Here is a 16,079-nt window from a genome sequence, read left to right as displayed (position 1 = left end):
CTTTTTTATAAGCTACTCTATTCATGCCTCACTAAATGGCATGTTTTTCATGCAGTTAAATAATATACCCGCTATGCAGTTAATTGGGGTGGTCAATATGCATTTGAAAGGGTTAAAATAAATAGCTAAATTATTCTTAATCAACTTAGCATGCCAATTTAGCATGCCAAAGTCAACTTTAATTATATGAAATGTATTTATAATTCCCATCAAAATGTATGATAATGCTGAGGGGCAAGTAGGTTTGGAAAACCATTAGCCACTTTGACTGGTGAGCAAAAAAGTCATGCTCTGTAAATATATATGCTTTGACAGTTGACAGCAGCGTAAAGTTGGCAAATATCCGAACATATTTGTAACCCATTATAATGCTGTAGGCTGTAGTTGATGCATTAGCTAACATGAATAAACAATACATGTAAAGCATTTATTAATCTTAGTTCATGTTGATTTTAATTTTATTTAATTATATTTTTTGTGATATGATGAATCACTTTAAAAAAAAAAAAACTATATAATATAATCACATTATAGTGTGTTAATGACTAAACATATCTTTTGCGTGAGAGCGAGACAGCATCACATCAGCTCTGTTTAGCTATGTTTATAATAGTGTAATTTTAGGTGTGAAGAAAATATATGACATCATACCTTAAAACTGCTCTCGACCTTAGCAACCATCACCAACAGCTGTAAATTCACTGACATTTGTGGCTTGCTGTGAAACTAGCTGGTTTAAAAATAATTTATATTAGTGCAATGCTTGTGCTTGGCCTATACCCTCCATTGTAAGCAAGTGGTCTTAAAATGTATAGCCTACTTTAGCTATGTATGTATCTGCTACCAATACCTTTGAGGTACTAATATGCACTCTTAAGGTGTACAGTAGCGTACTTTTGATAAGGGTACCGGCCCAGTGACAGCTTTGGTATCATTTTAATCTTTAGCTAGTGCCTATATAGGCTCTTTGTATGAATGATGTTTGGATTAAAACAGAGTATTAAATGGTAACCAGACTATAAACACATGTACGGCCTAATAGATTAACACTGTGATTGGCTGTATGAATGTGAAATTAAAAACAGTACAAATGTCATAGTTTTAATAAACTTTTAAAAGATATTTTCACTGCATCACATCAAAAGGTTGCAATCAAAACCCATTCTATTAATGCTACAGCGATGTAAACAAGTCTTTAATTAGAAGATTGTAAAATGATGTGAAACAGAAGATGAGAGATATAAATGGTGGTATGTGGTCTTGACATCTTGACATTAAAAATACAAGAACATGTCATGATCCTGGCTTTCTTGTTCATGCTTTTCAGTCTTGAGTCATGACAGTCCCACATGTTTTGTGCTTGTCGCACATGGCTATTGTGCTGTGTTTCCCTGTCTCGTCTCTGACCCCGCCCCCTTGTCTCCTTATCAATATTCTTGTTTTTGTTTGATCATTATCACCTGTTCCCCTCTTGATTTGATCCCTTATTTAATGCCCTGCTGTACTGTGCTGGTTTGTTTTGTATTATCATCAAGTCTGTAAGTCAAGTTGTATTTAAGGCTATTTCCTGTCTAGTTGTATTTAAAGTCAAGTTCCTGTCTAGTCTGTTCTTTTAGTTATCTAGTTTTTTTTTATGTTTGCCCCCTCGTGGGTTTTTGTTTTTCTCAGTTTGTACCTGTTTTGTGTTCATATGTGCCTGGCTTCATTCCATGTAAATCATGACAAAACATCACCGTCTTCTGTTAAGCACTTTCAATATGAACTGGAGAGTAATAAATGATAAACAACAACGCAGAAAACATACAAATAAAAGATGATTATAATCAAGAGTATATCTGAGAGGTACGATGAAAGTGAAGAGTCAAACATTCTCATATAAAAATCTATAGTACATTATGAAGCCCTACTGTAGAAAAAAGAAATAATATTTATAATATAAAAAATAGTATATCGTTGCCAGCAGCGTAGCACAGGATCATGGTCAAGATATTGTGCAGTTGCCGCATTTCACTTTTTTAAAACGATAATGTAAAATGAATAGTAATTTTTTGTATATTTGTATATATTTTGTATATTTTTTATTGTACACAGGATATATGATTGACTGATATAGTAATCACACAGTTAAAGATGTGGTAATGGCAAGCTAATATTTATTATTATTTATATTATTATTTTTATTAATTATATTTAAATACAATGTTTAAAAAAGGAATAAACAATATTATAATATCTGCAAAAAATATTTTAATTTTATTGGGTGCATAAACAATTTATATGTCTGACTACACTTTGTGGTTGACTGGGCTTACATTTACTAAAATTTTTGAAGGGCCTTTTTTCTGTGTTTAATGTGCTTAATCTTTTTAATTTAGTCATAGTTTTGCCACTTTACAATTAAATATACCATTATTCATGTAAAATGTTGGACCACATTCATAATGTTTTGATGCATAAAAAAATGCTTTATTTACATTTAATCTCTAAAAATACGTCTCACACATTCCGTGTTATTTCAGCGTTTAGTAGTATAAGAAGAACATTTATCACAGGCTTGGATTTGTATCTTAAATATATAGCGCTTTTGGAACACTTGAAAGCTTTGTAAAGCTATGTTTTTATTACTCCATCCATCCTTTCTTTTACCTGTGGGTTGCAGTAACCCAATATTACACCAGCAGATGTCCTCATTGTGCGGTGTATCGACTGCCTTATAAAGTTTTGGAAAGCGATGTGTTCAATTTAGTTTCGTTTCTCTCGTCGTAAACTGATATTCATCTGCTGATAAAACTAATTTAATATAAGCTTATTTATAATTTTTTGAGTTTTGAAATTAATTTACTGCATCACAGCAGCTCGGCAGCTCGTACTCCTCACGTTGTATCCGTTGACCAATTAGAATCACAGAGAGGCGGGTCTAGTTGTACATTCTGAATTCTAATTGGCTGTATTTCCGCTTGAGTTAAACCTGACAGTAAAGTCGTGTTTTCAACACAGTTATATAACATTCCAAGTATTTCGCAGAGGTTGGTTGTAAAAATGACCAAAATTTACTTAAATGTTGGTAGGGATATCAATGCCTAAATCTACGCCTGTTGTTTGGTTCCAGAAACGCATTGATGTCATTGGTAAGGCATTTGTGAAACATAAAAACTGAATTCAGAACTGGGAAACCTGTGGGTGGTGGTTAGGGAGACATCAGAACAATACACATACAGTACCTTATAAATCCCGCCTTTCTTTTTATCGCCTAAACAAGCATTTTTTCGTTTTTGTTACTTTTTAATATAAAGTGTTTCTAATCCAATCGTTTGAGAAGGGTTCTCGAGAAGGTAAGAATGAAGTATGAATAGTTTATTATTACATTTAATTGTATTAATCCTAGTATTGGCAACTTCACTTTTTAGTTTCTAATGGTAAACGGCAACAAACGCAAAAAAGAGATTATGATAAAGTATTTAGGTGATAAGTGATAACTGTTGAAAGTCATGACATTACATTTACATAACATTGTATTGTGAAACGCTATTAACATTTAATCTTGTTTGTAGGTTATAGGCTTGGTGTAGTTTTGCATAAGAGAGCACACATGATCCAAGAATGAAAGGACAGCAAGTATTTTATCTACTTATCCAAGGTACAGAGTACTTTTCATCTATTAATGCATCTATTAATGCATTTTATTAATATACATGAGATTATGTCACTTACAATGTTTAAATGCATGCATTGTATTCAGATATATAACATCAATAAACTGGGTATTTAAATAACCTTTATATAGCAGCTGGATCTTACATTGTATGTTTACAGCAGTCACAAATACAAAAGTTTAAAAATGCTGAAAATTATACAAACAACTGAGAAGGTATTTTATAACATATGTTGCAGTATATTAATACAAAGATTTTAAACTCTTACATTAATGTTTTTCTCGCAGCTGTTCTGCTGTATGAGACTTTGGCATGGGAAGTGAGAATGCCAACAGAAATTCATGGCCTCAAAGGTTCCTGTCTGGTTATACCGTGCTCTTACTCTTACACTTCAAACCCACCAACTAACCCACGTAGAGTTGTGTGGTATCAGTGGGTCTCTCGTGGTTACCCTTTAGTTTGTGATCCCTTAAATCCAGACAGTGTCATTGACAAGTTCAGAGGAAAAACTGATTTGTATAACCCTACAAACTCAGATTGGGATTGTAGTCTGCTGATCAAAAGCGTGGATTTGTCTCACAATGGAGAAAGATTACATACATGGATTGACCCAGAAAATATTGGATGGCGCACCTATGAATTTTATGACGTCACCTCCACGATTATTGTTGACAGTGCGTAAATACTTCACATGTTCTTTTAATGTAATATTTTGGTTTGAAAGTGTCATTACAGCTGTATCATCGGTTGCCTAACTGTAACATTTTTCACTACTGAAGCAAATCCACAGCAGCCCATCATTAATATTTCTGGAGGTTTAAAGATCGGTGACAGCATTACAGTAGCGTGTTACACCTACCACACCTGTCCATACAGCAAACCAAACATCATTCTGAACGGTATTGAAGGATCTGATGTAATAGATGACGTCCTTATGGAAAATGGTCAATGGAAAACCACTCGGACACGCACTGGTGTTGTGAAGGCTGAACACTCAAATATTGAGTGTACTGTAACACATCATGGAGGCATAACAGCAAGAGCTACAAAATGTAAGTTAAAAAAAAATTATATGCAACAAAAGGCATACATCTGCCTCTTTTATCTGTGAGTTACAGTCAGTTTCACAATAAATTTGTCCCGTTAACTGGCATGGTCCTGTGACCAAGGCTTTGAACCGGTTCATGGAACGAAAATGAAAAGCAGAATCTTTTGATGCTTTGCAAGGAACAGAAATGAAACCAGAAACTTTCAAAAAATATATGTTCTGGAACAGAAAAGTCCAACTCCGCCCTCCAAAGATCAGAACTCTTGATGTATAAACTTGAGAGAGAGTTGCGCTACTTTGTCTCATACTGGTAAAATACATTTGGTGAATAAAGCACTGAAAAACAACGTCATTTTCACTTTATGTGGAGCGACTGTTTATGCTGCATCTTCTTCCAGAAGCGCCATTTGGCATTTGTCCTCCATCTCTGTGTGTGCGCGTGTTTAAGTGTACTCAACAAATGTAGGTCAGAATTACAGTTATGCCGCTTAATGTAGCCTTTTAATGTTTAATGACAAGATAGAGACTTAAGGAAAATTATGTAGACTAATAATTTAAGTTTAATGTTATTTGTATGTCCCATAGCTGACATGGAACGTTATTAACTGGTTCAGGAACTTTGTTTTTTTGTTCTAGCCGGTTCAGGAACGTCAATTCTAGGGTTGAACCGAAAACCAGAAATGTTAAAATACTGTTTCTGTTCGGAACGAACCAATTGGGAAAAAAATCTGGTTCAAAGCCCTGCCTGGGAGTGGGACACCCAAGTTTACTTCAATATTTTTCATGTAAATGTAAATCTATCACAACGAACTATATATTGTTGGAAAGGTCTAAGAAATTAGTTTTCATATTTCAAAACCTTTCACCAGTAATAATAATGTAGTGACTGTACTTTATTAATCTGTGACAAGAGTAACTTCAAAGAAACAAGAACTGACAACCATATTTCAACGCTGAAGGTCGGTCATATGCCTGCTGGGAGTATGTTAATACAAAGATTTAAAAGAAACTCTTACATTTAACATTTTTCTCACAGGTGTTCTGCCGTGTGAGACTTTGGCATGGGAAGTGAAAATGCCAACAGAAATTCATGGCCTCAAAGGTTCCTGTCTGGTTATACCGTGCTCTTACTCTTACACTTCAAACCCACCAACTAACCCACGTAGAGTTACATGGTATCAGTGGGTCTCTCGTGGTTACCCTTTAGTTTATGATCCCTTGAATCCAGACAGTGTCATTGACAAGTTCAGAGGAAAAACTGATATATATAGGCATAACAACTCAGATCAAGATTGTAGTCTGCTGATCAAAAGCGTGAATTCGTCCCACAATGGCGAAAAATTATATACATGGATTGACCCTGAAAATATTGGATGGCGCACCTATAAGTTTTTTGATGTCACCTCTACAATTATTGTTGACTGTACGTAAATACTTCACATGTTCTTTTAATGAAATATTTTTGGTTTTAAGTGTCATTACAGCTGTATCATCGGTTGCCTAACTGTAACATTTTTCCCTACTGAAGCAAATCCACAGCACCCCATCATTAATATTTCTGGAGGTTTAAAGACCGGTGACAGCATTACAGTAGCGTGTTACACCTACCACACCTGTCCATACAGCAAACCAAACATCATTCTGAAGGGTATTGAAGGATCTGATAAAATAGATGATGTCGATATCAAACATGGTCAATGGAAAATCACTCTGACACGCACCGGTGTTGTGAAGGCTGAACACTCAAATATTGAGTGTACTGTAACACATCATGGAGGCATAACAACAAGAGCTACAAAATCACAAAGTGCCAAATGTAAGTTAAAAACAATCTAAAGCTGCCTCTGTTTTATCTGTGTGTTACAGTCAGTTTCACAATAAATTTAAAGACATTGAACATTTAACTATTTGTAAAAATTAAATCCATTCACATGTAGCTTTAAATCATGTTTGATGTTTGTGCCATAATTTTAATTTCAGGTGTCTATTCTAGTATAACCATTGAGCCTAAACAGGCAGCAGATATCATAGAGGGTGTTGATATGAACTTCACTTGTACCGTCCACCATTCCTGCCAGACGAATCCTCCGATCCTCTCCTGGAACTATGAGAACATGTCGGTCAATTATGATACAAAACAACTTACAGGGTTTGAATGGGCCACCTTTTCCACCATAAAATTTTTGGGGGAAAAGAAAGATGATGGGAAGAAATTAATCTGCACTACAAATATTTCTGGACAGAAGATCACAGCATCTGTCGACTTACATGAACAACGTGAGTGATTTCAAGACATACACGATGTGTGCGATTTCTTTGTGTTTTTTTCATTTTTGAATTTTTTTTTCTGCAGATTCTTCAAAACCAGTGACTCCAGTCCAGAGTAAATGTATGTGTTTCACATTTGTCCTGTAGCTCTTTACATGATATATACATCACAATGACTAATAAATAACTTCCTTCATCCACTTCCTATAGCTGTTTCCCAGAATGAACCTGATGTGATGACCTTTGACTTGAAGACAATTGGGCTTTACAGTCTAGCCTTCTCATTTGCTTTGCTTCTCATTTGCATATTTGCTGGAGTCATCATATACAAGAAGTGTAACAGGTACATGTGTGTTACATCAGGGTTATACTTAGGAAGTCTGAATAAGTATTTATAATAAATTGACATGATGAAATTTTATTGAATGTGTATAGCTTTTTAAAACAACACTGTCAATATTAATTTTAGGTCTTCAGACCGGTTGCACCAGCCGGACGTAAAAAAAGTTGTGTCTAAGCCTTATATCAGGCTTAGCTATTTCCGACATTATTTACACCTGTTGCACCAGCTACGCTCAGCTAGACAATGTGCCTCCCCGCATATTCGCATACACAGTCACAGCAATGGAAAGTCCAAAGTTTGTTTGGAAAATGTTATTTTATAATCTAACCAAGTGAAAAGTTATGAATAAATATTAATAAATTGAATAAACTGTTATAACAGTCATGTAACTAAAACAAACAAATATACTGACGTTTGTCTTTTTTTCATTTGGGGCCAGGAGTAATGATATACACCACTTTTTTGTTAGGTCTACACCACTGACACTAATATGTACTCTTTAGGTACAAAGGTGTACTTTTCAAAAGGGTGCTGGCCCAGTGACAGCTTTTGTACCATTAAATTCTGTGAATGTAGGTCAGACGCACATAGACATGAGTGGGAGTGACATCATCAAGCATGTGATTGATTTCTTATAGAAATCCATATGTTTTCCATATGTTTTTTTTTTATTGTCTGCTGATCTAAATGCATCTGGAATAAAGTAAATATACACAAGTTTGTTTATAAATACTTACAATATCACACTTTACCTTTCTTGTTGTGATATTAATGGATGTGTTAATCTGTTCACAGGTCAAATGAGCTGTATGCATCATCAGCAGATGAGACTGAGTCAGATGAGATTTTTAAACCCGGTAACCATCACCAAAGAGGTATTGTGCATCTCTTAAGTTAGTCCCTAAAACTATAATTTGTTTCATCAAATATTTTTTGTGCAGTATTATAGTATTAAAGGTTAACCTGACTATAACCACATGTATGGTTTAATATATTAACACTGGAATTGGCTATATAAATGTGAAATTAAAAACATTACAAATTTCATCAATAACATTTGAAAACAACTTTGTCATTCAGAGGCCGCCATTTTGTTTACATTACAATACATGACGTCAAACGGTTGAAATCCAAACCTATTAACACTACAGCAAGGTAAACATGGTAAACAAGTCTTCAATCAGTAGATTTGAAACAGAAGATGAGATTTATGAATGCACACAATACACTCAAATAAAGGATGTGTTAATGTTTTACTCATTTTTTGTGTTATGCTATTAACACATTATGTGTCATTTTGTGTTAAAATAAAACAAAAGTTTTGTTAAAAAGTAACACAAAATGTGTTGTTCCAATAAAACACAAAGATGTGTGTATTCTGGGACAACGCATTTAGTGTGTTATCCCAAAGGTAACACTTTGATGTTTTTAACACATCCATTCTAAGAGTGTAGGTGGTGGTATGTGAACATCTGCATGTCATTAAAAATATAAAAACATTGTCTAGTGTATAAAGTAACAAATAATAAACAATTCAGACAACATAAAAATGAAAAATGATTAAAATCAAGACTATCTGAGAGGTAAGATTGTGGGAGTGGAGAGTTAAACATTCTCCCATAAAAATCCAGTAGTATTCACTATAGTAAACTGTAGTATTATTTTGTGATGACCATTACACGTCATTGAGCCAAAATTTACAATGTGTGAAACACAATGGCGGCCTCCACAGCCTAAAATGAGTATTACATGTTAGGATTTTTTTGTAATACAATGTTTCTATTAATGGATTTTAGTAATAGAAAGAAAATATAAAGTATTTAAGCATATTAAATCTTCATAGTTAAGGTATAATATTTTTTTCTTAAAGAACCTTTAACTTTTAATCTTTGTTAAACCAATGGTTCTTCTATGGAATCACTGTGAAAAACTTTTAGCACCTTTATTTTTAAAAGTGTAAGTGCTAGTTATGATTATGATAAAGTATGTTTACTGAAAAGTTTAATGTTTATTTGCCATTTGGCAGAAAAAATATTCAGAATTTATTATAATCAGATGTAACATGTTTAAATTAATTTATTTAATAAAACTAACCTTTTTTATTGTTTATTGTCTCCTGTGCACTTTAGTTAGTGAAAATTCTGCACTGTAAGTAATCAATCATTATCATTACTTTACACCATTTTAGTGAATTAACACACAGTTTCTGACCTCAAATAGTGTCTGAAATGTTATTTACTGATCTTACCTCTGTGTCTCTAAATTTTTACTTTTAGATTCAACTTGGAAGACCTCAACATTTATGGAAACGTCAAATAAAAATGTTCCATATCACCTGCAAAAAGTGCCCAATACAGTGTTTGAAACAGAAAAAGTCAAACATATATTTTAATTAATATAAAAAAATACACCTTTATCTTGGATATGTCAAGAAAATAATAGCATTAATATTTTAATTCACATGCTTTTATATTATACTTACTGTAACTTTGTCTGATTTGTTAGGCATCTGGATCTCTCTTTGGCTTTTCAGCTTTAATGAGCAAGTTGTCTAATCAGAAAACTTTTCACTTAAGTATACAACATATTCATCATTGCAAATATAAAAAAATTCTAATGATGTTTTACCTGAAAATTAAATATAAATAAATCATATAATTGATGATCAGACATAAACCGTCTTTGTGTTTTGAACTTTAAGCCACCAGTGCAGAACAGGCATAGCTCGTCTGTATGGGCAAAATATGAATCTACTTTAAAATATACAGTATACTCTATGGCCTGGTTTCACAGACAAGATTTAACTAAAGCCAGGACTAACCTTAGTTAATTTAAGATGTTAAAGTATATTTAATAAACATGGCTCAGAAAATGATGAGAATAGTTTTAAAAGTGGAAGAAAAACATGTAGAAATCAATACACAAAAGTATCCATCCTAACCCAAACCACAAATCTAACTCCAAGCAACAATGATTTAAAAACGGGGAAAAATGAGAAAACAATACATAAAATGATACGAAAAAGAAATTCGTGCCACAGACTCCAAAACTATTTATAGAAATTCGTGCAGGTTACACGAAAAAAGACATTCGTGCTCAAGGCACGAAAAAAGACGAATTTCGTGCCATGGACATTAATAAATTAATCAAATTTTTTGTGACTAACACGACTTTCCGTGAGATCATGTTGCTTTGCATGCTTTTTAAACCTAACATATTTAGGTGATTTTACAACAGACAAAACAGATGTCTTTGGAAACACGGTGGGTAATTCACTGAAAGCTTAAACATTTCATTATGGTGTTATTTTGCATTTTGGTTGGCGTAATAAATGTTTTTCACTTCCCCTTTAAAAATTTTTGCTTTTTCAGTTCTTTTATTTTGCAGTGTTTGAAGGCTGACTCTCCATCCATTTGCTTGTGTAGGAGACCGGTCAGAGGACGTGAACATATGAAAGGTATGTTATATTTTCATCTAATATTTAGAGAAGATTTTTCATGTATGCCTGTATATTGTATTCTCCTGGGGGACAGCAATTCAGTTTCTTTCACTAGTAGTAGACATAAAAAAAATTGGAAACCCTGTATGCATGCCGGAGTCCTGAGAAATCTTTAACAGGATGTCCTGTGCTGTATGGAGATAACAAATATTTTGTTTGGCGATAACATTATTTTTTATTTTTTTTTGTATTTCTGAGACTGACATTTCGTTAAAAACATAACGTTAAAAAGTACACTATTTCTGTAAATATACAGTTTAAATTTTATTTTTAATGTATAATAATACTTGAGCAGTGGTTTTTATCTTTTTAATATACATTATTTTATAAAAGTCACTGGGACGGTTCTAATAAATGCCATTTAGGTACTAATATGTACCCTTGATGTATCAATATGTACCGTTGAGGTACTAATATATGCTCTTTAGGTACAAAGGTGTAAAGCTTTTTGTACCCTTTTCTGAGAGTATGGTACCCTCTAGGGAGGATATCAAATTAAATATTAATACAATATTTTGTAATTTTGTTCACTTTTAGCTGGGTCTCAAGACTATAGTAAAGTTCTGGTAGCACAGCTTGCAAAGGACAAAAGTGCAAAATGGGAAATGACTACGCCTGGCTTGAGTGGCTTGTATGCTGTATTTTCTGTACATGTTTTTAAGTATTATTAACATTCTGTTTTCTTTATAAAGAAGAGCATCATTTTGATCTGAAGCTATGAATTTGTTACTTCGTTTACTTTTTCAAGGTATAGTGCATTTCTTCTGTTTGTCATTCAATAGGCTAGATAAATTAATACACAAATTGACATATAATGAAACTCTAAACATGACACCAGTAGCTTTTTTTCAAGTGTGGCTGCTGGTGTATTTATTAAACAATAATGACTACAATTCTCTAATATTTTTCTCACAGGTGTTCTGCTGTATGAGACTTTTGCATGGGAAGTGAGAATGCCAAAGGAAATGCATGCCCTCCAAGGTTCCTGTCTGGTTATACCGTGCTCTTTCTCTTACTCTTCGTACCCACCTACTAACCCACATAGAGTTGTGTGGTATCAGTGGGTGTCGAAAGGCTACCCTTTAGTGTACGATCCCTGGTATCCATATGACGTCATTGGCAAGTTCAGAGGAAAAACTGATTTATATGGCAACCCGTCAAAATTGAGTTGCAGTCTGCTAATCAAAAGTGTGGATCGGTCCCACCACGGAGAGAAATTATATGCATGGATTGACCCAGAAAATGTTGGATGGCGCACCTATGAGTTTTATGAGGTCACCTCCACGATTATTGTTGACAGTATGTAAATAGTCTGTTGTTTATTTAACTTAATTTTGATCATTTATTGTATTGTTCATTTATTCTTCAGCTGAGGTTGATAGCTGTACAACAAAAGCTATTATCTTATTATGAGCAACTGGGCCAATTTGTCACACTTTATGCTCTAATGAATATTTTTGAAAATGCATGAATTTAAAATAAAGGTACAGTATAATAAGGAAGAACAGTCAATTTAAAGCGTGAATAATGTAATTTCTTACCTTTTTGCCCTTGTAGCACATCCGCCGCAGCCCACCATCAATATTTACGGAGGTGAAAAGACCGGTGACAGCATTACAGTGACATGTTTTACCTTCCACACCTGTCCATACAGCAAACCAAACATCGTTCTGAACGGTATTGAAGGATCTGATAAAGTAGATGATGTTTATATTAAAAATGGTCTGTGGAAAACCATTCGGACACGCACCGGTGTTGTGAAGGCTGAACGCTCAGATATTGAATGTACTGTAACACATTATGGACGCATCACAACAAGAGCTACAAAGAACAAGAATTCAGCATGTGAGTGAACAAATAAATGCAAGCGTTAATGTTTAGGTCACTGATACATACTAATAGTCACCCTTATATTAATATTGGTATATGCTCATTTTGTTTAGTTTTTAAGAGATTAGAACTGAATTCTTTCTTTAAAGCTTGAAGTACAACAAAATGTTACATCGTTTTGAATTGTGTTAATTGTAACAATTTCCAATCTGCTTTTTTCTTCAGGTATTCCTTACAGTATAAACATTGAGCCTAAACAGGCAGATGTCACAGAGGGTGTTGCAAGGGAATTCAATTGTACCGTCCACCATTCCTGTCAGACTCCTCCGATCCTCTCCTGGAACTATGAGAACATGCCGGTGAAAATGGGAATAAAACAACCTAAAGGGTTCAAATTGGTCACCATAATATTTTTGGGGGCAAAGAAAGACAACGGGAAGAAATTGATCTGCACTGCAAAATTTTCTGGACAGGACATCACAGCATCTGTTGACTTACATGTGAAACGTGAGTGATTAAAAAATGCAATGCATGATGTGTAATTTCTTCACATCTCATTCATGTTGTTTTCTGTTGCTTATTTTTTTCAGAGTATGAACCTAAACCAGTGAACATAACAGACATAGAGAAAAGTAGGTGTTATGTATTTATGTTTATATCATTTCCTTGAATGTTTAGGTAATCAGTAATGATACTTCCTCCAAAATCACAAATCATTTTATTAAAGTTAACATTAAATACACACAAGAGACTCAACAGTGTGCAATAATGCAATAATTGTCTTTAGAATTTTTATGTTTTAAATAATTATTTTATATAAGCATTTACTTATATAAAATAATACTTTTTTTTACAGATAATTCTAGATATTCCAGATAAATATAAAATAATACTTATTTTAAATGTGTATTCATATTGATAATGCACCCTTTTAGATTATGTCCTGTATAAGGCAGATGTGGCACCCAAGATCACCGCATTAACCCGTTCCTGTGTGGTGATACCCTGCACTTTTAACATGGAAGAGGAACTTGCAGCACAACTTCGAGCTCGTTGGGTCTCGAAAAAAGGTTACATGTACCACACCGGACCGAGCCGCATCTTGGACAACTTTAAAGGCCGCACAAGACTGCTTGGAAACCCAGATGAACAAAACTGTACGGTCGAGATTGATGACGTAAAACCCCATGACAATGGACCGTTCTGTTTCCAAGCAGAAAAAGAAGAAGATAAATACAAATTTAACAACAGCTGTGTGTTCATTCTGATGCGAGGTACAAAAGCATATACAGACACACAATACTACATGAATGTGATTGAATTATATCAAAACGAAATATCAAACCAAGTGATGTTATATATTTGTCTGCAATTTGAGTACACTTCATTCTTTTCTCCTTCAATTTTAAAGTATTGTGGCGCAAAGTCATTTTTAAACATTTTACAAAAAGAGTTTTGTTAATTTAGGTTTAAGTTATAAAGCAAGTTCAAATGTGGTTACTTAGCTAAACATCTGTATGACTCCATACATCCACTAAAACGCACTTTAAGACCAGCTGGTTTAAAGTTATAGATTAAATTACTTCACAGAATATCTCCAGAATAGTTATACTCTACATATTTGTGTCTTTTGTATAAAGCCCAACCAGACAATCCTGTGGTGTCATCGCTTCCTGAAAACATTGAGCCCGGGACGCGCGTCACAGTCAAATGCTCAGTCAAGCACACCTGCCCCTCTCATCCCCCCGGCATCACCTGGAGCATCCCGACTGCCCGAGAAACAGTCAGCCACCAGAGCGTGAGCGGAGGAGTCTGGGAAACAGTCTCCACTGTGACCTTTATCCCGACCGGATACGAAGAGATAGATGAAATTGTTTGCAATGCAAAGTTTTGGGGTGATAAAGTGGTGATGGTTAATGGTTCAACTGAACTGAGTGTCAAAAGTAAGTGGCATATTTTGAAAAAAAAAAACGCGTTTGCATTTCTGTATCTGATGATTTGTGATCAGTGAATTTATTATCATCATCAGGAATTCAAGGTGTTGGAATGGAGATTTATGGGCCGTGTGTTATAGTTCCTGTACTTCTGCTTCTCCTGCTTTGCGCTGCAGTTATCATATTCAGGAAGAGACGCAGGTAACTAACATGACTATGTTTGTGTGTGTTTATCTTATCTTGGGTCTCATTGAAAGATTTATTTTATCCTATAGTTCTAGGATGTCTGAAGGAAGAGCTGTCTGGAATAACAGAAGATGAGATGGGGGTTACAACATGTAAGTGCTTTATTATATTTTTATATAATTTACATCATTTTTATACTGCACACATGATATTCATTTTATACAGATTTCAGTCAAAAATACTGACTTACATTGTTACACTTTCAGAAATAAAGATACAAAACTGTACCTTTTCTGTCACTGGGGCTGTACCCTACAATTTTAGGTAGATTACATACCTTTAAGGCCTACATTGTTAGAAAAAGTCAAAATATGTACCCTAGCTGTCAGTGGGGCAGCACCGTTTTAAAAGGTAATTGTATGGACCATTAGGTACAGATATGTAAACATTTAGAACCAATATGTACCTTAGAAATACTATGCATTTTTGAGGTACTAATAAGCTCTCTTTGGTCCCAGTATGTTCCTCTGAGGTACTAAAATGAAATCCTTAGGTGCAAAGCTGTACTTTTTGAAAGGGTACAGCCCCAGTGACAGAAAAGGTACAGTTTTGTACCTTTATTTCTGACATTGTACATTGTCTTTTTAAGAGATGTGAAATTTTATTAGAGACCATTGTTGAGCAACCAGCAAATTTACAAGAAGGAGGTACATAAATGTTTTTCTTATCTGTCATGACTCTTGTTTGAGTTGTTGTTCTTGGAAATTATTATATTTTGTCATTTTATAATTAGTCATGTATGTATCTAACATGTTTATATAGTAAAAATTGACATAATTCCAAGATTTTGCATTTTCTTTTTGTTGAGACAGTAATGCATTTTTTTTGGTTATTTTCTAGATACACCACAGGGATCTGACTGGTTTTTGCATAACAAGCTGACTACAGTAACATGAACATATTCATGAAATAAATTTTGATATAATGCACATGAAAAATACGTAATGTTTTCTTTTTAAGATAAGTTTTTACTAAACATACTTGAAGTTTTTACTAAATTTTCTTCACAGAAGCAAATACAAATGTTATTTGACAACCTTGTGAAGCAATTTATTTGTGAAATTAAAATGTTATCTAAGAAAATTTTGTAGCTGTTTTTTATGGACAAAACACTTTTCACAATAAGTCGTTCAAAAGTAGATTTTCAACTGCTGATTTCATACCATACATCAAAGCTTTTAAAGGGATAGTTCAGCAAAAAAATGAAATTTACTCCATGATTTACTCACCCCTAAAGCCATCTGAGATACATAAGTCC

At 33.9% G+C, this 16,079-nt stretch overlaps 2 protein-coding genes across 9 annotated transcripts in view; both read left to right on the top strand.

The window, feature by feature from the left end:
• The first annotated feature begins 2,973 nt into the window (after positions 1–2,973).
• LOC135770774 (uncharacterized) overlaps positions 2,974–16,079 on the top strand; it is a 124,325-nt gene continuing 111,219 nt past the window's right edge. The window contains exons 1-13 of one of the 6 annotated variants that reach the window (XM_065280566.2): positions 2,974–3,128; positions 3,294–3,332; positions 3,552–3,637; positions 3,941–4,327; positions 4,433–4,705; positions 5,738–6,124; positions 6,230–6,517; positions 6,682–6,978; positions 7,055–7,090; positions 7,180–7,312; positions 8,108–8,187; positions 9,442–9,460; positions 9,589–9,718. In XM_065280566.2, the coding sequence (XP_065136638.1) occupies positions 3,601–3,637; positions 3,941–4,327; positions 4,433–4,705; positions 5,738–6,124; positions 6,230–6,517; positions 6,682–6,978; positions 7,055–7,090; positions 7,180–7,312; positions 8,108–8,187; positions 9,442–9,460; positions 9,589–9,631 (1,980 nt within the window). In that variant the 5' untranslated portion in view covers positions 2,974–3,128; positions 3,294–3,332; positions 3,552–3,600 and the 3' untranslated portion in view covers positions 9,632–9,718. The other 5 variants (XM_065280567.2, XM_065280565.2, XM_065280568.2 and 2 more) reach the window with 5 other exon arrangements.
• On the top strand, positions 10,635–15,904 carry LOC135770775 (sialoadhesin-like). 3 transcript variants are annotated; one of them, XR_010542768.1, is made up of 12 exons: positions 10,635–10,769; positions 11,504–11,559; positions 11,727–12,110; positions 12,369–12,656; positions 12,867–13,148; positions 13,232–13,273; positions 13,577–13,915; positions 14,282–14,584; positions 14,671–14,776; positions 14,851–14,913; positions 15,411–15,468; positions 15,662–15,904. XR_010542768.1 is itself a non-coding variant. In XM_065280571.1 (11 exons), the coding sequence occupies exons 2-10, from the start codon at positions 11,529–11,531 to the stop codon at positions 14,894–14,896; spliced, it is 1,815 nt and encodes a 604-aa protein (XP_065136643.1). In that variant the 5' UTR covers positions 10,635–10,769; positions 11,504–11,528; the 3' UTR covers positions 14,897–14,913; positions 15,662–15,904. The 3 variants fall into 3 exon arrangements, 2 of the variants coding, with proteins under 2 accessions (XP_065136643.1, XP_065136642.1); XM_065280571.1 differs by lacking the exon at positions 15,411–15,468 and having other exon boundaries at positions 14,857–14,913; XM_065280570.1 differs by lacking the exon at positions 15,411–15,468.

This window comes from Paramisgurnus dabryanus, chromosome 8 (assembly GCF_030506205.2).
Source record: "Paramisgurnus dabryanus chromosome 8, PD_genome_1.1, whole genome shotgun sequence".
Taxonomy (NCBI): Eukaryota; Metazoa; Chordata; class Actinopteri; order Cypriniformes; family Cobitidae; genus Paramisgurnus; species Paramisgurnus dabryanus.
Note: the sequence above shows the minus strand (reverse complement) of the source record. Positions and strands in the feature narration are given on the sequence as shown.